This window comes from Patiria miniata, unplaced genomic scaffold (assembly GCF_015706575.1).
Source record: "Patiria miniata isolate m_02_andy unplaced genomic scaffold, ASM1570657v1 HiC_scaffold_22, whole genome shotgun sequence".
In the NCBI taxonomy this organism is placed as follows: Eukaryota; Metazoa; Echinodermata; class Asteroidea; order Valvatida; family Asterinidae; genus Patiria; species Patiria miniata.
Window position 1 is genome coordinate 18,682,353 of NW_024037061.1, and position 21,941 is coordinate 18,704,293.

Here is a 21,941-nt window from a genome sequence, read left to right on the forward strand (position 1 = left end):
GCTTTACTTTAATAATTACGCTAAGTATCCATGGCAACTTTTGCGCAAAAGTGACAATTTTCGTTTTCACGAAGTAACAATCAAGTTCCATTTACCATTGCAATGCAAGGCGCGCACTCTGCTCATAAGTGAGCAAAAACGTTTTCACGAAGTAACACTCTTCTTGTAATAAGTTGTATGAGCGCGCGCGCTGACCTGAAGTTGCACTTTCCTCGTGTTGAATACATTGAAGAGTGTTACTTCGTGAAAACGAAAATTTACAGTTTCGCAGCTTTTTCGGTTTCAGGAACATCAAGTGTCCACAACGAGAACCCAACTGAAAATACTCTGTCGTTTTGACGCAAAGTGTTGTTTTAGAAGGCGTTCAACTTTAGTTGCCGTTTTCTCCGATTGCTAGTTTTTACTGGTATGTAAATGGGTGTTACTTCGTGGTGTTGGTGACGAAATATGTAGCCACGTAGTGGCCAGGGCAAGAGTATAAGATCACTCGCCAATGTTCTCATGCAATGTGAGAACGAACAAGGAGACCTAAGAATGAAAATGCTGAATGTGAAAGGTCATTACTTAAATTTGTTTTTACCCATCTCCAAGTGATTTCTCATCATTTTTCTTGAGGAATACCAAGATAAAATTTCAACATGAATGTTCCTTGGGGTGTTTACGACTAGAAATCACTCTGTCCAAAATTACAGCAAGAGAAAGGGCAAGGCAGTGTGAATTAAGATTTCTGGAGGTTCACCGTGTGACCTTTTACTTTCAGGCTCTGATGCAGTAGCAGATGTATTATTTCAAATACTAAAAAATTATAATGAAGAAAAATTGTACCTGTTTAAACCTCCTTTTCGAACTTTGTTGCCTGCCTTTGGCCCTCGCCAAAACGGCACGTTGGTCAGCTTGGGCTCCAGATACTGGAACACTGAATCAAACACCGCTTTTGATTGGAGGCCAGTGTAAAACTGGACTTTCTTATCCGATGTCAACAGCTTTGTAGAAACGCTGGTGGGCTCAGACCGTGTCTTTTGTCTGAAATGTTCATCCTTGGTGCTCGTCTCCGCTACCAATTTCAATTTCTTGGAGACGATTTCCTCCGTATCATTTACGGGCGTCTTTTGTCTCAAATGTACATCCTTGGTGTTCGTCTTCGATGTCAACAGCTTTGTAGAAACGCTGGTGGGCTCAGACCGTGTCTTTTGTCTGAAATGTTCATCCTTGGTGCTTGTCTCCGCTACCAATTTCGATTTCTTGGAGACGATTTCCTCTGTATCATTTACGGGCGTCTTTTGTCTCAAATGTACATCCTTGGTGTTCGTCTTCGCTACCGATTTTGATATCTTGGTGGCGATGTCTTTCCGATTGTTTATGGTCGTCTTTTGTCCGCAATGTACATATTTGGTCACCATGATCAATTTTGCTTTCTTAGTGATGATGCTCTCTAGTTCATGTATGCGGTGTGACAGCTGGTTTATTTTCAAGTCTTTGTCACAGCAGCCTCGGCAAGTACAAGCTTCACAGCAGCGACAACTATAGCTGTAACTGTGCTCTGACAAAACACTGTCCATCTGAACGTCTTTACCAGCCACACATTTTGTGAGTTTCGCTACAGGTGTTTTATCTTGACCCTTGGCTGATTCCAATGTCTTTTTCAAAGGAAGTATTTTCCTTTTAAGAACACGCCTTGCCGGTATAGGGGTGCCAAAGTCCCGCCCCAATTTCAACCAGGGGATAGGATACTCTTTGCTGGGCGCCCCGTTGACAAAATGCTCCGAGCACAAAACACTGTCTATTCGTGGCTGCCATCTTCTGGGTGTTATGCCAGACCCACCGGTCTCGTAACGATCGACTCTCTCCACCCACTCTTCCCGAACGGTCAGGTTAGCTGGGAAATAATGAAATCTAAAGGGCGGCGAGCAGCCACAACTGCCGTGTGGTAGACCGTGCTCGTCACAGCTTTCAATTTGCCATTTCTTGAGATGTCTGCTGCTATGGTGGCAGATTTTGCTGGCACAGATCCTCATTGTGAGATGATTGTGGCTTCCTGATGACTGAACTTCTCAGCCTGCAATATTAAACAAGGAAAAAAATTAATATCAACACATGCATATATTTAAGTTTGATGATCTACATCGTATCTGAATTCTGAAAGTATTTCAGACTTCTTCAAGTGTGCCATGTTAGGGAACAATTTCTGGTTTTTGGAGTTCGGACGAAATTTTATGACACTAGAATTATTTGCAAGGGTTCAACAGCCAGCAGTATTAAGCCATAAATGTATTCTTTGTATATTCACTAAAATTGTTCCCCATGGTTAAATGGGGTTTGTTCCTATTTGTGGAATTAAACAAAACAAACCATAACATTAATTATTCAAGGTCTTAGTACTAGTATTCAACTTGATGAATATGAAGCTTGTCAATAAAAAGAGATACATAAGAGACTTAGGATTCAGACTTTTTTCCCTTTGATTAAAATGATCCTTTAGATAAATTTGGAGAAGAAACAACAGTAGATGAAAAATGGACATGATTCTAACCAAGGTCTTTCAATCAGAAACTCATCCCACTAGCAACTAGGCTATTGTGGCAACCTGACGACATCTGTTCTTTAAATTCCTTTAATGTAGCGAGTCAACTAAGTATTATGCTGTGATGTCATTGTTCTTTCCTAATGAATAAACATAATACTCCCTAGGTTACTGATAAAAAATGCCGCTATCTCCAGGTGTGATACTGGAGCTACCGTTCTGCATTTCCTGATCACAAAGAAATCGGCAAGAAATTTTCTTTTTAGTCGTTAATGTATACCGTGCAGGCTCAAAAACTGGCATTAAAACAGAAAGAAAGTTGCATCCTTTTTTCATCATATATTATCTCAATCATATGAAGGTCAGGCATAGCTTGAGTACATGTAACTCCAGCTCTAATGCCTATCGCGTTAGAGCTGGAGTCACAACTACGTTAAAAGTACCGGGTCGTAAGAATCCCGAAATCCCGGACTCTGTATCCCCAGTGCATTACAAAAACAGTCCATTTTCCCTATATTATCCCGACCCAGATTCCCTAATTCATACCTTATACAATGCAACAGACATTCACGAAGCTAGTAATCGACTTCAAACAGAACAATGAAGACTAAAATATGAAATTTTTTGATGATTTTGGTGGCGATTCTTGAGAAACCATGAGAAAACGTCGCGCGACACTATTCTGCCGACTGCCCGTTGACCAAAAACCCCCCACATCATTGGCAAATAAAAACATCAGATTTACCTCAAAACAGCCTCCAAATTACTAGATACGCCACCTGATGAGGTACAAGGAGAGATCGATGATTAAAATCAAAGTGCTAAAGTTTGCTTACGAGTAGGATGAAAAGTGAAATTTCCCGTTCAATTCCGAGGGCTCCCCTCGAGATCGATCGTGAACAACAATTTCCAACTCGTGTTTGAACGACTCGTTCATTCAGTGGTCTCAGCGTGATTTCGGTAACGAGCGCGATGCATCGATTATGATAATGAGTAGACTTGATCATGTTTGTACAAGTGCATTTTGAACGATGATACGGAGTCATGTAGCTTGAACTGGTTTCTGCTGATAGCTGCCCTAGTTCCCGACTCTGTATCATAGTTCGAATGCACTTTAACCATATCCAGTCTACTCATTATCATAATCGATGCATCGCGCTCAGTAACGGAATCGCGCTGGGACCACTGAATAAACGCTGGGCACGTACGGTTACATCGCGTCGTTCAAAACCGTGTCGGAAATTTAACGATCGATCGCGAGGGGAGCTCTCGGAATTGAACTGGAAATTTCACTATTCAACCGACTTGTAAGCAAACTTTAGCACCTTGATTTTAATCATCGATCTCTCCTTGTACCTCAGGTGGCGTATCTAGTAAGTTGGAGGCTGTTTTGAGGTAAATCTGATGTTTTTATTTGCCAATGTTGTGGGGTTTTTTGGTCGACGGCAGTCGGCAGAATAGTGTCGCGCAACGTTTTCTCATGGTTTCTCGAGAATCGCCACAAAAATAATCGCAAAAATTTCATATTTTAGTCTTCATTGTTCTGTTTGAAGTCGATTACTAACTTCGTGAATGTCTGTTGCATTGTATAACTTGGTATATATTATGGAATCTGGGTCGGAATAACATAGGGAAAATGGAGCGTTTTTGTAATGCACTGGGGATACAGAGTCCGGGATTTCGGGATTCTTACGACCCGGTACTTTTAACGTAGTTGTGACTCCAGCTCTAATGCGTGGGCATTAGAGCTGGAGTTACTCAAGCTAGGTTAGTTATTACAAAAATGTAAATTGTAACTCTAGGGACTGAAAAACTTAGGAAATTTTTGCAATCGACTCTCTATAGTCTTTGTAGCCTACACGACATCAGAAATGGCGTCTGGCATTGTGTCTGGATACTACATTCTTTCCATTAAAACTAAGTCAGTATATCGAGCACTCCTAGAACTATGAGGCTCCACGTAGTGGAGCCTCATAGGTTCAGAACCCCGCAAAATTGTTGTCAGCACAAAACACTAATTAAGTACAAAAACGTCCATCCCAACCAAGCTTTTTTCCACAGAACCGCTGCACAGTTTGCCCCTAAACTCCGTACAATACGTCATGATATACTCACGTTATGTGCACCCAACAAACATCGGTGGATTCTGTCTGTTTTCGGCAAAAATGATGAAAAATATGCCCTTTCAGCACTGAGCCAACCTGACACTTGAAACGTGCACGCGCGCAGAATGATCGCAGTCATTTTCGGTTCGATCGCTCGGAGCGCGCCGCGGGGGGTATGGTGAAGGAGCGGAACAATAGTATGCGCATGGGCAATTCTCCATGGGAGAGCAAAAAATGTCAAAAATAAATGTTTACATATTAAACCTTTTTTGTACTTTTTCCAGACCTAAATTAAATTGGGAATTCAGTTCAAAAAAGAAATTGAAAAAAAATTAATATTTCTGGTAAAAACAGTGATTTTTGCAATTTATGATTAAAAAACGTTCAGATTTGGTAAAAGAATAAAATTTTGTGTATGTATTACTTTCTGAATTACAGGGGAAAGGTTTGATTTATTTTACAATGTTACAAGTTACTAACATTACTCAGCGTCATTAAAAAAAATCTATATATATAAATATATATATATACGGTAGTGTAGGTAGTCATTTAAAAATGTCAAAATTAGCACGTAATTCCGTTACCGAATAAATGGCAAAAGTTACTTTTTTCACAAATTTTCTTGTTTTTTTTCTTCAAATCATGTGTGTTGAGAAAAGACCCTACTACAAACATAAATTAAAAATAAAAACTTTCAAATAGTAATTTCTTGGCATTTTTCCAAGTGGTAACGGAATTACGAAACGGTAACGGAATTACGGTAACGGAATTACGCATGCACAAAGTATGCACATTTTCTCCAGATTATGTACATGACATATAGGAGATTTGCATACATGTAACCTTGGACAATAAATTTAAATACTAAATTATGTACTTAGTTAAATCATTTCCCTCTTTAATTTGCTATTATACAATTAAAAATAATCAGGTGTTCCATTAATATTTTTTACTTAAACTTTGTCTTTTTTACTATTTCAAAAATGCTAATAGTTGTTTGGATGCTTAAAGGGAACATACAATATTTACAAACATAAAAAATAAAACTACCAAGTTTTTACAAAATGCCTCGATTGGGGAGGGATGGCGCTGCCTCTTTGGGAGACAGCGGAGAGACAACAGAGATGTACATGTAGAGTGACAGTAGTTGAAACTGTTGTTGTTCCTCCGAGGATGGAAATGCTTGTTCAAGGGAGTCTGGAAGGTGCACGATATGATGGTACCATGTGGACTGATAGAGCCCACAATCTCGATGACAGAGAAAAACCGTATCCTGGTAGCACCTTCAGTAGTCAGAACTGGTTCCAGTGTAGTCCCCTTGCGCCTCATAAATCTTAAAGATGATCCTGTAACCCTTTACCAAGGTACAACAGCAGCATTGCTCTATGCGGTGGATTCAATAGGCCCCGAGCTTATGGCTGACCCCCCCCCCCCCTCCTGACGTTGGAACAGAGACAGTGCGGGCGGCAACGGAAGAGAAAGGGGATATAGAGGACCTTACTGTGCCCAATCACTTACAAGATTTGTATGAGAGGTCATCCAGAGTTCCAGACACCTTAATAATCAGGAAAGTAATCAACTAAAGGAGCTACTCATCAAGTATCAAGGCCAATATTCTTCAGGGGAAGGAGACATTGGGCGGACGGATTTAGTGAAGCTCTGGACTGAATGGTTTGCATGGTGTAACAATGATGCGGTACTTGGACTAGGCTGAGTTGTGACAAGTGGTATGTGACACGAAATTGTCTCATGATTGCCAAGGGAGAGGAATTGTGTTGTCTCTCTGAACGCGGAGGGGCAGCAAAACGACGGAATTGGCTGTCGGGACTGTATGGAAGCCGTTTTGATTCCTCAGTGGGCATGCTCGTCACGTTGTACGGTGTGGGTAAATCAAACCCACCAATCTTACATGGTATGCCGTCGAGAATGGGTACAAGCGGTAATGTGTCACCCTTAGAAGTTGGACAGCAGCAGTGTTAGTCTTGGCGGGAAGATGCCACTCGGCCCTGTACATCCCCCTGATCAATGATTGTTTGCTGTCAGTTTTTACCCAATGCCAATGGAAACGTCTGGTAGTGTTTGCGGAAAAGCTTGTACAGCTTTGTTTAAATGCAAGAAGCATTGTTATAGTCATAAGGATGACTACAGCCTCGGCTCAAAATGTAATCTTTAAAGGAGCTGCGGGTTTTACTTTTGTTGAAAAAAAAAATTAGTTGACGTTTGTTGGTTTCATTTGATATTGGACACTGCCGGGAGCTGTTTGAAGGAGCGGAAGAAGATTTCGTCTTTATTGTCTCAGATAAGAGGCAAGAACGGTGACAACGACGTTTTATTCCACCGTCTTCAGTTTCGACTTTGGGCCGCCTAGGAGATGCTCGTAGTGATGTCCACTCTTGGACCCCCCCCCCCCCCCACGATGTCCTGTTCACTGAAAAGCCTTAACAGTAGTTAACTGTTGGTCTGGCCTGTGTGAGGAGAAAGAATGGATTTCGGCGGCGGAGAGACGACGAGGACAACGTGTTGACGAGCAGGCAAAAACGAGGGATTCTCTGATTGGATGGTGATGGATGAGTCGTCAAGAAGAGCTCCAAGGATTCAAGATCGGTCGCGTAGCCTGAGACTAACGTGCGCGTTTGATCGTGTAGTTAGGTTAAAGTTAAGTTGGTCATGTTTGTAAAGTGTTAAATTTGATGACCAATAAGTACACTGCATTTTGTTAAGTTATTGTTTTATCTTAAGGACACAACCGGTGTTTTTAGATGCTTGAAAAGTTCGTTTAAGAAGACTTGTTAATAATGTTGTATATAAGTCATACGATTTGTGTTTTGTAAGTGTTAAAAAAAAATGTTTTGTTACTGTTAAGGTTTGAATAAGTTTGAAAGAAACTGCGTTATCAAAATTGTTAAGTTTTGTTCAAGAATATAAAAACCGTAGTTGTTACTGTGTTGCGCAAAGAAATTAAGTTAAATTGGCGATGTGAGGACACATCCTTCTTAAAGGAGGGGGTTGTGTAGCGGCGCACGGCCGCATGGTGGCGTATTCACCAAGCTGGAAATTGGGGGTGAAGCCACTTTCAGCGCGCGCGCTATCTCGGTACCTGGGGATCCAGGCACGACAGTGCACGCGCGCGTATATTAGTCGTACGATGGGCCAAAATAAGCAGAAATTGGGTTCGCGCTTTTATTTAGGCAGTTCAGATCTGAGGCTGGTTGAAGAAAGACAGAAACAACGCTGGTTAGATAAAAGATTATATAATGTGAGTACTTAATTTGGCGGAAGATTGAGGAGAATTAGAATAGACAGAAAGAGAGAAGTTCATCCTTGTGTCCGTGTCACATTTATTTTATTCGTTGTATCGTGCTGTTTGTCTTGTGTCTACCTTACGTTAATTTTAGCATAATTGTCCACAGAGAAAAGCCCTTAGACCGCGAGGACTCGTTACAATATTTTGATCTGCTAATTTTCACTTAACTTTCCCCTTGTGCCATTTTATAAACTTCTAAAATTTGGATTGTGATGAGTTTATGTTGAATTCAATGTTAATGTATTGCATTTACCTATTACATGTAAACCTATGGCGTAATTCCGTTACCGCCCAGGCGTAATTCCGTTACCGTGATTAAAATGCAAATTATGAAAAGAGTGATTATTTTTTCAACTTTGTTCTGAATTGTAGTTAACAACAACCCTGAACTCTACAAATAATAGGAAGTGTCCAATTTTAAAATTTCAAAACTTCAGAGTTTTAATAATTTATGCAAGAACTCAAATATGCTTGTCCTCCGTCCATAATTCCATTACCGATATTAAGCTCCGCCCCTTCAAGGGTAATCTTGTGGGATTTTTTTTTTTTTTAGCGGTCAATCAATTCTATTGGGTCTTGGCTCCCTTTCCATGTTTAGATTAGTTGCCTAGCATTGAACATATTTTCTTGGGAAAGAATAATCTTTGACAAAGTGACAAAATTCCGTAATTCCGTTACCAAAGAATTGCCCACATGAGTACAAGTGCAAGTACGTACCCCCCGCGGCGCGCTCCGAACGATCGAACCCGAAAATGACTGCGATCATTCTGCGCGCGTGCACGTTTCAAGTGTCAGGTTGGCTCAGTGCTGAAAGGGCATATTTTTCATCATTTTTGCCGAAAAACAGACAGAATCCACCGATGTTTGTTGGGTGCACATAACGTGAGTATGTCATGAGGTATTGTACGGAGTTTAGGGGCAAACTGTGCAGCGGTTCTGTGGAAAAAAGCTTGGTTGGGATGGACGTTTTTGTACTTAATTAGTGTTTTGTGCTGACAACAATTTTTCGGGGTTCTGAACCTATGAGGCTCCACTATGTGGAGCCTCATAGTTCTAGGAGTATATATCGAGCAGAAATTACAAAATCTCGCAGTGACCTACCTCTGCACATACATGTATCCAGACAATTTGAGCGTCAGTATCACACTGGGAGGAAGGTACACTTATCATAATTTATGCCTACGTCACCAAGTTGATGAGCAGTTCGTATGACGTTACTAGAACATGAATTATGCAGATACGTGCCAACGGCTGAGGCATGCGCCAGATGAAAGCGCTGGCTCGTATGCAAACGATAGCCTAGCAAAGCTGACCGTCAAGATAGCGGCGGTTTTATATTCCCCCATGGTCGAACTAGCCCGTTTGGCGAGTCAAACATTATTAGTACAGCTACGGGCAAAGATGAAAAGAAAAGAAAGGAAGAAATAAATCATTGCATTCAGAAAGCAAATCTGTTGCTGTATCAATGTATGGTTAAAACACTGACGAGATTGCCTCAGGATACTTAAAAAAGGACAATACGGCGGGCAAGCACAGTAACCGGCCCTGATCAAATTACATTACATTTGAACGGCATAAAAACAAAAACGACATCGGCAATGCATTTTTTTTCTTTCTAGTTTATTCATTTTTGTAGATAGAGGATCTTGATACAATATTATTTATTCCCGTTCCTTTTTTACGAAACTTTCAGTTTTTATATCCATGTCCATGCAAACTTACAAGGAATTGTACGTGCCCGTAAAGAAGTTTAAAAGCAGCAATGTCAGTGATGTTCATCAACTTTTTCGTTTGCAACCAAAAGTGCTAAAAATCTTAACTTGGCCGGCCGGTGCTTAGTAATTGAACAACTAACCTGATTGCAACTTCGTCAAACATCACCACTGAGAAATAACTTGAACCTCAGTTTAAAAGTTAAAAATATTCAACAAAGTTCTTTTGAAAGCCCATCTTTAAAAAAACAAAAGAGTGGATTTTATAAATCATATATTGTTTGCGAATTGCTAATGACTAGAACTTGTTGTTGACAGTTGTTGAAACAAGTATTCTGTGTCAATTTCTTCGTTGTTCCAAGCAGTCAGAATGATGCACAATAAATTGCTTTTTTTTTGACGAAACAGGTTTCTAGGGTCATTGCGTTTTAATGGTGATATAATTTGAACGGATTGAGCAATTTCAGTAATTTCTTTTTTATCTAAAAGTAGTTTCTGAAATAGGTTTTCCAGTCATTATACTACTTATTTTGGTGCTACATATTTTTTTTAAATATGAAATATATTTTTGGAGGTTTGGGTTCAGCTCTCTTTTTTTTAACTCACCCTGCACTGCTGTTTAATTTAAATAAATGCAACGAAAACTGTTTTATACTCAAGGCTTCTGCACAGTTTTCAGGAGCCATACATAAAGCTTGATCTCAGTCCACGACGCGGCGCTAGTATAGCGCCGTGCATGCGATGCACGTGTTCGCAACAAGGTATGCATTATGGTATGCATCTACTACCATCATCCGGGACATCCATGTGCATACGTACTGCATAATTCATGTTTCCAGTGATGCTAAATGACCTCCGTGGCGAAATGTGACGTAAGCATAAATTATGATAAGTGTACCTTCCTCCCAGTGTGATACTGACGCTACCAATTTGTTCCCCTCCACTGGCTTTATTTAGTCACACGGTGGCGCTGTTTTCAAGATGATCGCGAAATGTGAAACTCCCTCATAAATCCCCGAATAACATGAATAATACGGCAAAAGTTTCGTACCCAAAAATTCCTCCAGTTCAGAGTTCTAGATATAAAATCACTTTACCATCCTATGCTATATAGGCTAAAGAATAAGTGGGTGTACTCACGATTATCAGTGGCGCACGGGGCAGGTAGAGTGATTCTGCAGGACACAGCATGATCGGTAATCGTTAGCGCAACTTGCAAGTAAGAAATATACTATTGAGGGCGCCCTACTCGTGTTGACGGAACCTTTGAAAATGTGGTTCAACAAAAATTATGCAGTATATAATTATAGGCCTAGAGAGGGTGTACATGAGTGAATAAAACTCTATTCAAGTGGCCTAAAAATAAATACCTAAGACTGTTGTGTACAAAAAAAAAAATATCGCCCATATATCCCGACCCCTGAAAAAAAAAAATAAAACTGTCGCGACATAAAAAGAACGCCTTCAGTACAGGGCGCCGCCATTTTCAATTCCGATGGTTTCAGACCTTTCAATCGACTCCCATAGAGTGATAATAACACAAACTTCCAGTTTTTTAATGCTCACAACTGAACTCTTGATCGCCAAGGCGTTTGAAATTTTAATCAATTTAATCTAGTATTTCTTGAGTTGTTGCCCTCAAAACAGGTTTTCGGTGTTCTAAATTGAATATTCATCTAGTAATTTGTCATGCCTGTTACATTATGAGACTTAATTTAATGAGAAACCATCAAACAATAAAAAAAAAAGAGAGAATACCCGAAACAAATTTAGTTTTTAAACGTGAAACTGCAAACCAAATGAAAAATGAAAAGTCAACGTCCATGAAAATAATAATACAGACGTTGTTTGCGCATTAATAACCCGAGCTCACCAGGCCAAGCTATATTAAGTTGTATCGGTCTTGATGTCTTACATTAGGCGAGTAAATTTCGTGAGAAACAGTCAAACAACTAAACATTTCTTTCGAGAAAGGGCGCGCTGAATAAAACTAGAGGTCTCGCACATGGTCAGCACCGTAAAGACAATATGCGGACCACAATCTGCCCATTAAACAAAAATGCAACACTCTTTGTGGAGACGATAACTCAAGAACAACATATTGCATTGAAATTGCGAACGATTATTAACCATATTATTTGACACAACCCCGGTGGCGTAGCCACGGGGGGGGGGGGGGCGACCGCCCCCCCCCCATGAAACCTTGTTGCCCCCAGTCGCCCCCCCCCCCCCCCCCCCCACTGAGATTTTTAGTTTCTAAAAAAAATTATCATTGATCTACATGACGCCATGGGCCCTATTATGTACTACAATGTATGTTTGCTTAGAAAATATTGGTTAAAGTGGTCAGAAATTGCCTCAGATACACCACAGAGCATTTAGCTCAGAATTCTGGTAGCTGACTCAATGACTCCAACCTCGAAAACAATGTTCACAAAAATGTCTTATGCCTTTAGCTGAGAAAACCTTGAAAATTATGTTTAAACTGTTATCTTTTGTGCTAAGATAATTATTGGTTAAAGTGGTAAGAAATTGCCTCAGATCACACCACAGAGCATCGAAAAGCCAATTTTTTTCGGGGCCCTTAAGCGGGCCCCGAACCCCACGCCGTAAGGGCTGCGCGCTTCGCGCTTGCATCAGTTATGATCAAGGTATGTCCCCCCCCCCCCACACTTTTGAGAAGCGATTGACGCCCCTGCTTGACGCCCCCCATGAAATGTTCCAGCCCCCCCCCCCAGCGCCCCCCCCCCACTGAAAAATTCCTGGCTACGCCACTGCACAACCCGTTTGAAAATTGACGTGAAACGAGGTAGAATGCAATTAATACGATTTAAAGAAAATAGGCCTAAGCGTTTTAATCACGAAAGGCTAATGCCGAATTTTAGTCTCTTTTGCCACTCTTTGTGGGGACGATAACTCAAGAACAACATTATTCATTGGTTTGAAATTGCGTCCGATTATTGACCATAAAATGTGACACAACCTGTTTGAAAATTAACGTGAACCAAGGAAGAATATATTTAATACAATTTAAAATAGTCCACGACGACATGCTATCGCAAAAAATTAATTGGAGCATTGAATTGAATTTTGGCCAGATGATTGGTCACGAAAAGAAGACAAAATAGACAGAAGATTTAAACGAAATATTGTTTTTCTCTTCCTTAACAGTGTCTTGTGTCGCGACACGTAGCAACACTTGGCGATGGGCTGCGGTGGAAGTCCAAACAGAACATTTGCCTCACTTTTGCACAGGAACGATCGTTCGTGGATTATCGTTCCTGTGCAAAAAAGTGAGGCAAGTGTTCTGTTTAGACTGCCACTGCAGCCCATCGCCAAGTTTTGCTACGTGTTGCGACACAAGACACTGTTTAGGAAGAGAAAAACAATATTTCGTTTAAATCTTCTTTCTATTTTGTCGTCTTTTCGTGACCAATCATCTGTCCAAAATTCAATTCAATGCTCCAATTAATTTTAGTCTCTTTTGACACTCTCTATTGAGACGATAACTTAAAGAACAACATATTGCATTGGTTTCAAATTGCGAACGGTTATTGACCATATAATTTGACACAACCCGTTTGAAAATTGGCGTGAACTGTGGGAGAATACATTAAATATGATTAAGAAAAAAAGGGCTGAGGATTACGAAAAATCCATTCCGATTCGGAGTCTATTTTAATTTTAAAAAAATGAAGCACTCTTTTGAAGACAGTAGCTCCAGAAAAAAAAATTGTCCTGAAACGAAACTTCGTTCGATAATAAGTCGTGATGTAATGACAGAAAAAGTGGAATCGACTGGAACCGTGGAAAAAAAATACACACAACGACACTAACCAACGGCCAACAGTGCATTTGCCAGGACGCTCCGCACATTTTGCTACCGTCTATGATTTTTCCTTTATGAGGGCGCCCTACACAACCACTGATACATCAGCACGCCGTAGAATATTTTAAGTTTCGTTCAAAAGAGGGCGCGCCACATAAATAGTGGTCTCAACAACGCATCAACACGGATGCTGCACAATTGAACAAAAAGAACAAACTCGTTTCCGATGAACTACTCTAGAAATACAAAATGGATTAAATTGAAATTTCGTGCAATTAGTTTTCACGATGTGTAGCATAAGTAGTTTCAATGGCGTGAGAAACTGTGGAGCTATAAATATAATATGATCGTAACAATCTAGTGTTTTAAACGCTAAAAATCCACGTTGACTTCCATTAGGATCGTATTTGTCACAATTAAAACCCTGTATTGTTACAGTCATAATAGCTTGATTATTTAACGTTTTTCTATGAAATTAAATCTTTTGATGTGAAATATCATGACAAATGAGTGTACAAAAATACATTGTAATGTAACGTGTATTTCTTGAGTTTTTGGCCCCAAATCGAGTTTGGTGGTGGAGATCGAGACCACTTCAGTGGCTTTATATTTGCAAAGGAGTGTAGGGATCATTTTTATCAACCTATGAATTTGTGTATTATTATGCAACATATCATTATACACCCACGAAACCTTTATTCAAGTGGCCTAAAAATAAATACCCAAGGCTACCTATCCGCTTTGGGAAAATAGGGGTCGTCTTCTTTGGGTGAGAATTTATGGTCAAAAATTGAAAATAAAATAAAAGATGACATATCGATCGCCATTTCTCTCTGTAGCTTAAAAACATGTGAGAGTTCTGAGTATATTTAAAAGAATTTAGAAGTATGGGCATTTAGCACTAGTGTCTATGGGAATTTTAATACACTGTAAGGACACTCCGTATTTTCTCGTCATGGAACAATATTTTTTTCAAAAAGCGGGCGCGCTACACAAACACATGCCCACCACACTCCGACACCTGGCCATTCGAGTTGTAAACGCAATTATTGTGAAAACGGGAACTCAAGATAAACACATAGTATTGCAATGCCATTTCCTGTAATATTTTGCCATGGTATTTGACACGAAACTCTGGAAAAGTGACAGGAACCGCCGAAGAATGAATGTAATAAAATTTAAGGAAATTGCAGTACGAAGGACAACTCCGAATTTTATCGTCGTGCGGCAATTTCTCACAAAAGAGGGCGCGCTACACAAACACTGCTCACCGCGCTCCGACCATAGACATAATAAAACCTGAAAAAGGATAAAGAACACGGATGTCTCACTACTGAACAAAAACAACACACCCATTGTGGGGTAATAATTCAAGAAGCATCATGTCTTTAACTGATATTTCGTCCCGAGCGTAAGTTCATGTGTAACAGTCTGAACACCAACACAATGTACAATATTATGTAGTGAAAGTTTTAAACGCGAAATACAATCCGTTCAGAGTGACAGTCAACTTTTATGAAATGAAAGCAACACATCCCTCTCGCGAATGAGAAATACAGTGTACGTGTTTTACTGTCTTGGAAGTTCGTTTGATTCGCTATTTTGCAAGGGCACTTTACCCACAAATGTTTGTCAACTAAAAGTTACCAGATGTTTGAAATCGAAATGTTGTTCAGTGACCTTTTTTTTAATGAAAATTTCATTCTATGAAAAACCGACACACTAAAAAAAAAACATCACCGAAAAATAAAGCGTTTACTTGTATTTCCAAAAAAATGCAATCCAAACTTTTGGCAATTCGCAAAAGCATATTTAGCTGAACATGTTTCTTTTCTTAGGCAATATTTACAAACAACTTAATATTCCGATTATTAAAATTGAAATACCTGTAATAAATTTAATCGAATAAATAAATGAATCTTCAAACTGCATTTTTTTTTAACTATTAAGCCTTTTTATTCGAACTTATTTCAGCGGAAATTTAAACACACCCTACAAAATATACATAACAACATAGTAAGTGTGGTTAGAAGAAAATCATAAAAACATGCGTGTACATGTACATGTAGTCGTTTCAGTTACGTTTCAAACTGTTATGTTCAATCTGATCTTCAAATTCTGCAAGTGTCAAGAAAATTATTTCATTCAAAATACTCAATCCGCAAAATACCCTCAAATCCTAGACTTTGAGCTCAATAGAGTTGTCGCTATGATAGACAAAAAAATAATTAATTTTCAAGATTTACATATTTACAATTTCTTTTTAAACTTAGCTGTACATTTAACAGTGAAGGCAATAACTGAATCAGATCTAAAATAAATTAAGCATGTTGCATTCGAAAACACGACGGCCGATTCTAAGGATTAGCTACAATCAAGATTTAGTTAATAAGATGATAATAGCGCAATTCTAAAACTTAGAGTATCGAATAGGAGTTAACTAGATAACCACAAAGTATCCGATGCTGCAGGTTCAGGTAGCCACAAGTTAGCAAGCAGTTCTAGTTTAAGTTATGGTATAGAGTTCGGAGCTGTTATAGTCTGGTTCTGGACTCGCTTTTCCGTGCACAAGTCAGCTTGGTGACCTCTCGCGTGCAGGTTTCGCATCGCACCTCACAACACCAGTGGAACTTGCAGTTGCAGCTAGAAGACACCACCACCTTGCTGCGTTGGACGGCGAGTCCGCAGGAGGAGCAGAGCCGCTTACAGCTCCGTGCTTCCCACGCGGTCACCTCAGTGCCACGGCCTCTGAGGCACTCCCGTCCCAGCGTGCCCGCGGTCCCCACGGTGGAGTTGACGTGGCAGTAGTTTGGGGACGGCTGGAGGAAGACTAGGTCGTTCTGGGTTTCTGCCCGGTCCTCCTGTGCCTTCTTCTCGTTGGGATGCAGGCCGCCGCTGACGTAGTCTACCAACACAGCCGTTTCGTAGCGCTTCCTGAGAGCCTCACCGATGATGCCGAAGGCGCCGAGTTGATCCCAGCAGGTCTGGATGGAGCAGCTACCAGAAACTCCGTGACACTTGCAACGACGAGTCAGGGTCTGGCGAACGGCCTGTCATGAAAGCAAAGTACAAGAAAAAACACTAAGACATGTTTACCAATACCAATCATCAACCAATAACAAACCTTAATTCCTCAATGCCGTGATTATGAAAAGCTCATGCTTTACAGTTGTGTATAGCCTACATGAGTTTTGGGTTTGGCATCTTGAAGAGTACATTTTCAAATTGAATTGATAATTTTCTTACATTACAGTAGTTATGAGCTTTCCAATGAGACATCGCATGACAAACATTGGCCCACGACAAGTAAACAAATAATTAATTTCAACTTTTGAATTAAGAGCGGGACGCTCCTAATTCGTTCTGAATAGTGCGTGCAATGTCTGAAAAGAGGCGCACCATTTAAACCAATTTTTAAAACTGTATCAAGGCCTGCAAAAACAAACAAGCAAATGTATTTGTCACAGGACATTATATTTCATTAAATTTCGTTCAGAAACGAACATCGAAATTTTGAAAGTTTGTAACAACTTCCAAGTATGCGTAAAATATCAATTTAAGCATGCACGACAACATAAAGAGGTGCACGACAAAATCTCCAATCGTCTTCACAAATCTCTCAAAGTTCAGTTTTGCACATTCATTTCAGGACTTACCTTTCTACCGATGTCGTTGTTGTGAAGATTCATCAGTGCCAGCGCGTCTTGCCCCTGCTCCATCCCATCCACAAAGACCTTGGCAATCTTCTCGCCGAATTTGATGTTGTCGCTGCAGCCGCCCCACTTCCAGTCCTCGCCTCCTGAAGGAGAAAAAATAAAATAAAAAGTCAAATCGTTGTCTGTTATGAGACATTTCCCAAGGAACACAAGTTAGCTCAAATATAAAAAAGCACAAGAGACACAACACCCAATACTGCCGAACTACGTCAAGAAACACGATTTTTTTTTTTTTTTGCGAGATACGCAATAAGAACATGACACGAACCAAAATTAAGGTTTTTTTCATCAATCTCGTTTAACGATATGATAAAAATTGTCGTCAAATAAATTATTTCAGAAAAAAATAACTGATAAAAAGCCAGAATGAAACCCAAACAATGCTGGAAAATTAGGTTCTGCCAAAGGATTTTGCTTTATGCGCTACATACTTATGTCTGAAAAGTTTGAAAAGGCAAGGGCGGATCTTTCTTTCAGGTAACGGGAGGTGAGATTGAGTCTAAGGCGTGCGGGAGACACGCCCGGCTGGGGGGGGGGGGGGGTCCCCGGACAATGTTTGAAACCTACGATGATTTCTCCTGCATGCTAAGGAAATTCAAGCTTACATTTAGGATTTTTAGAATTCCACTCATTATTTTGTGCCACATTTTACTAGTTTCATAGTTAGCGGCTGAACTGGGGGTGGTGGGTCCGCTACTGAAAGGCAGAGGGTGCATGCGTAAACTGAAACTTGCAAATAACTCACTGTATTTTGTCCGAGAGAGGCATACTTTTCGAACAAAGTACATGTACATTGTACATGTCCGCACCATTTTATTCAACAAAGCCAATGAAGTCTTACCTGTTTTGCCTCCTCTCTTAGACTCGTCGCAGCCGCAGTTCTCGAATTGTCCCACGGAGCAGTTCTTGGTCAGTGAGTACATGACACCGGCAGAGCTGATGGCGTGAACGAAGGACATCTCACGGGTAGCTGTGGAAACAAAGGAAAAGAAGGAAATCATTACTCGGTAATCGAATAATGTACATGTATTCATACAGCCTGATGATGACTAACGCTGCGTAAATGATGAACGAGGAGAAATTAGATTCGTGTTCAATGCAGCAATGACGTCATGGTTCTGACGTCACTACAACATGATGTAATATGACGTGCAATGTACATTTATATGTAATGAGACAAGGAACAAAGTGGGAGAGGGACTTACGAAGGGGTTCGTTGAAGAGGGCAAGCGATCCTTCCGGGCAGTTCCAGCGGTCCCACTGGAACCTGTGCCGGCACTCCTTCATGGCGGTGGCCGCTCCGGCACTCACGCTGTCGGAGTACGAGATGTACCTCTGGAGACCCTGCAGATGGAAAGAAAGAAACCAGAATTTTATGAGGAAATTTAATACAAAATTGTTTGGACTATGAACAACCTAACCATTTAGGACGTGCTCTGGGGAATTCCAATCAGTTCAAGAGTGATTGATGCCAATTTTCTTAAGTTGTCTTCATATGTTTCAAAAGATCAATAATGTACTTCATGAATCGAGATAGCCATTATTAAAACATGCCAGCAAGTCTTAGGCGACACGAGGCAACAAGTAAGGCTCACATGACTCACCCCACAATGGCAAAACCCAATCCCTACGCTACCCTTTGAGCTACCGCGGCAGCCCAAAACACGTCCTGGACCATTACACTAATCCACGACCCCATTCACCGGGTAATTCCGGTCAGACAATGGGTGGCAGTCTCGGCTATTCACCCGTGTCCGGGGCAAGTTGGGTTGCTAATTTGCAACTAATGAGATCATGACCAGAACTTATTACTGAGGAGCTGATGAATAGATGACGAGTGGGCGGCAGCGGCCTTTGATGCCTTTCGATTGGAAGCCCGGCTAAAACAAGATTTACATACGGGCCAATTAAGTTGAGCGAACCCCTCGCTGGGACGAACAATGACGGGTAAGCGACCCGGGTCCAAACTCTATCAAAAGCGCGTCCAAACTTTGTCAAAAGCTCTCACTAACATGTTACAATACAGTTGTTGAAACGATACGGCAACATGCTGGGAAGGAGGGGTAAGAGTTCTGTAATCCTGAGGATGGTCTTTTTTTGTAGGTTGATGGAGTAGAGATGCTTGCCCGTTGACGGGAAGGCTAGAGAACATTACTCATGGATGACTATACATATAGTCATCCCAAGGACTGACCCAGTAACTCATATAAAGCAGAGACTGCAAGAGTGTCTTTGAGGGCATCAACAATAGAGATTGAGGGTCTGATGGAGGGTCAAAGAACGCCCAGATATGCACTAAAGGAGGGGAAGACACAGGTCGCATTAGGGAACAAACAGAAAATATCCTTGGGCATCATGTCTCATCCTGTCAGGGTTGTCCTTAAATTCATGGCTCCAGGGCGAAAAGGGATAGCATGCTGGCATAAGGGAAGGATAAAACCACTCAAGTAGGTGTCATCATCGCGGAGATGAAGAATATCATAACCGCAAACATAGTTGAGGGACGGATTGAGATTAAAGTGCATGTCACTCAGGACGGAAGACGCGGGTGGGCAACAAAAATTGCCAAAGATTCTTAGAATGTGATAAAACTTTTTGACTTACCTTTGAACCGGACAGAAGAAGATTACTTGCCGGCGCCCTGGAAAAATGAGAAAAGGAAAAAACAGGAAACGTAATGATTAAGAAGTACAAGCTACAGATGTATCAAAATGAAAATCAGACTACAAGGGAAAACAAAACATATGTTAGATTTAAGATGCTTCAGTTTTAAAATTACAGTTGACACCGTAAAGCTATAAGCTCACTGTACACACTGTTTTGAATTTTGGGATATTGGAACCGTTTTTTTCTTCCAATCGGGTACCCAGTTATGCGCAATCGGATTTTGTTTTTGTAACTAGACGACATCTGACTGGAAAAAAAGTATTCTTTTTTATTGAATAGGCAAGGGTTTGCGAAAAACAAAAAAAAACAGGTTTTCCTAAAACAATATACCTTCCGGAAGAGGACCAAAGTTAGTCAAGTCGAATTTGTACATGGTTGGTTTTTGCAAAAAAAAAGCTAAAGGCAACATCATCTGAATGTTTCTGTTTCTTAATTCAAATGAATTTGGTCAATTGTTACCATGTATAATTAACCAAAAAACCAACTGTCGTAGAGTATCAAAGGGAAATTAAAACTTCACACATGAAAACATTCCGGGGAAAAGGGTTATGGACTTACCATCCTCTGGCGAGCAGCTGTCCTCCAGCGACCATCATCAGAGAATGAAGGATCATACACTGAACCAACATGACGATTCAAGAATGTAAAACAACTTGACGAAATTCTCAAGCCCAAACTTCAAAATGGTAGCCCTGAGTATCGAAAACGGGTTTAATGACTGGAGGTGAAAATTTCGAGATGACGCGGCAGTGAAGTCTTGAAGGAAAGTGACCCGAGAGTTTTGCCCCGTTCAGAGAGTCACTTAGGGAGGGTGGAGGAGAACAATGCCCATCAGTGACAAGTGATGTGATTCGCCTTGACAGGGTCAGACTCTCTCCGCCCAGCCAATCAGCGTGGGCGAGACGTGCCAATGCGGCGGCGCATCAAAGCTGACCGCAAATTTGTGAGGGGTATCGCATAGACGCCCTTTGCGTTTGGGGTTCCGGCCGCCACGAGCTGGCGAGTTTGGACGGACTGTGAGTGCTGGTTTCCGCTTGGGCAACCCTGAAAAGGCCAGGGCTCTTAGTCTTCCCAAAAGAGCGATTATCCTCAACCCCAAGATGGTTTCAGAATTGGAGCTGGAGGAAAATGATGCCCAGTGCCTGGAGCGGTGTTGCCTTTGAGAAGTACATCACTTTTGAAAACCTCCAAAGTCTCTCTTTTGACTGAGAGTGGATTAGAAGGAAGACATTATATCACTCTGCTTTGGTTGAAGCATGTTTGGGGCAGGACAAATGGGGTTTTCAAAGTAGCTTTGTCATCTGTACTCAGAAACGTCACTCAATAAGCAGGAATGTATAGGTTGCGGGGAAAATTTAAATTCCATCTCATTACAGAATTTTCTCTTCACTTTTGTAAGAGCTTGAATGACTCGGTCGTGTACTGTTGTTGACCGTCGTATCAATTTCCATGGCCCGTCAAAAATAACAGATGTTATGAAGGCATTTCACTGCGAGACCAACTTAATGAGTACGAACTTGAGGAAAACACGTTTAAATCTTGGTTAAACAAAACCAGTGAAACATAGGCCTACCTTACGATTGAAATGAGAATCACATTTCGTCAAAAAGTAAAAAGGATTTTTTTTTATAACTGCGTAAGGAAATACGCTACAATGTACAAAAGACATATTTTCAAGACAACTTATTCTGGGATTTTTGAAATGTGGCACCGACAAAGTACAGTGTTGCCAAAAGATGAAACCAAATCACTTACTGATTGGGAAAATTTAACTATGCCCCCAAGACGTCATGTTCATAACCTAATTCAGCTAATTTATGGAACGTTTTCTGTGTGGTTAGTGGGCAAAATATGAAGAGCATTTAAAGCCCCTTTTGGATTCCCCAAAGAGCGCCAGAAAATCTGCAATCCGGAAATTGAAAAAAAAATTCTCAATTAGATTTCTCTTTTTTCGACCCTGCTTCGCACGTCCAATGATGCATCGTGATATTGGACTTCCATAGGTCAGAATTGACTTGAAAATAGCGCCCTCTGCCTCAGGTTCAGCTGGTTGCAGGTTCGAGTCCCGCTTCGGTGTTTGTTAAAAC

General features: G+C 40.7%; 2 protein-coding genes across 6 annotated transcripts in view; both read right to left on the reverse strand.

Annotated features, from left to right (window-relative positions):
• LOC119730296 overlaps nt 1-2,052 on the reverse strand; it is a 47,783-nt gene extending 45,731 nt beyond the window's left edge. For 3 of the 4 annotated variants that reach the window (XR_005271354.1, XR_005271353.1, XM_038203114.1), the window contains exon 1: nt 826-2,052. Coding sequence is in view for 1 of the 4 variants with exons in the window: in XM_038203114.1 (XP_038059042.1) it covers nt 826-2,015 (1,190 nt within the window). In the remaining 3 variants the exon portion in view is untranslated. The remainder of the gene's footprint in view (nt 1-825) is intronic. The other variant, XR_005271355.1, reaches the window with a different exon arrangement.
• Nucleotides 2,053-15,402: 13,350 nt separating this feature from the next.
• Nucleotides 15,403-20,622, reverse strand: LOC119730682 (protein Wnt-8b-like). 2 transcript variants are annotated; one of them, XM_038203672.1, is made up of 6 exons: nt 20,413-20,622; nt 19,792-19,828; nt 18,393-18,531; nt 18,029-18,157; nt 17,128-17,270; nt 15,403-16,521 (listed from the first exon to the last, which is right to left on the reverse strand). In XM_038203672.1, exons 1-6 carry the CDS (start codon nt 20,481-20,483, stop codon nt 16,006-16,008), a joined length of 1,035 nt encoding a protein of 344 aa, XP_038059600.1. In that variant the 5' UTR covers nt 20,484-20,622; the 3' UTR covers nt 15,403-16,005. The 2 variants fall into 2 exon arrangements, with proteins under 2 accessions (XP_038059600.1, XP_038059603.1); XM_038203675.1 differs by lacking the exons at nt 19,792-19,828; nt 20,413-20,622 and adding an exon at nt 18,708-18,743.
• Between the last annotated feature and the right edge of the window lie 1,319 nt (nt 20,623-21,941).

Coding starts and splice junctions, on each gene's coding strand:
- LOC119730682 (XM_038203672.1), bottom strand. CDS start 20,483: ATGTTGGTTCAGTGTATGATCCTTCATTCTCTGATGATGGTCGCTGGA. Junction 19,829..20,412: donor CAGCTGCTCGCCAGAGGATG/GTAAGTCCATAA, acceptor TCATTTTTCCAG/GGCGCCGGCAAGTAATCTTC. Junction 18,158..18,392: donor CCTCTTCAACGAACCCCTTC/GTAAGTCCCTCT, acceptor TTGTTTCCACAG/CTACCCGTGAGATGTCCTTC.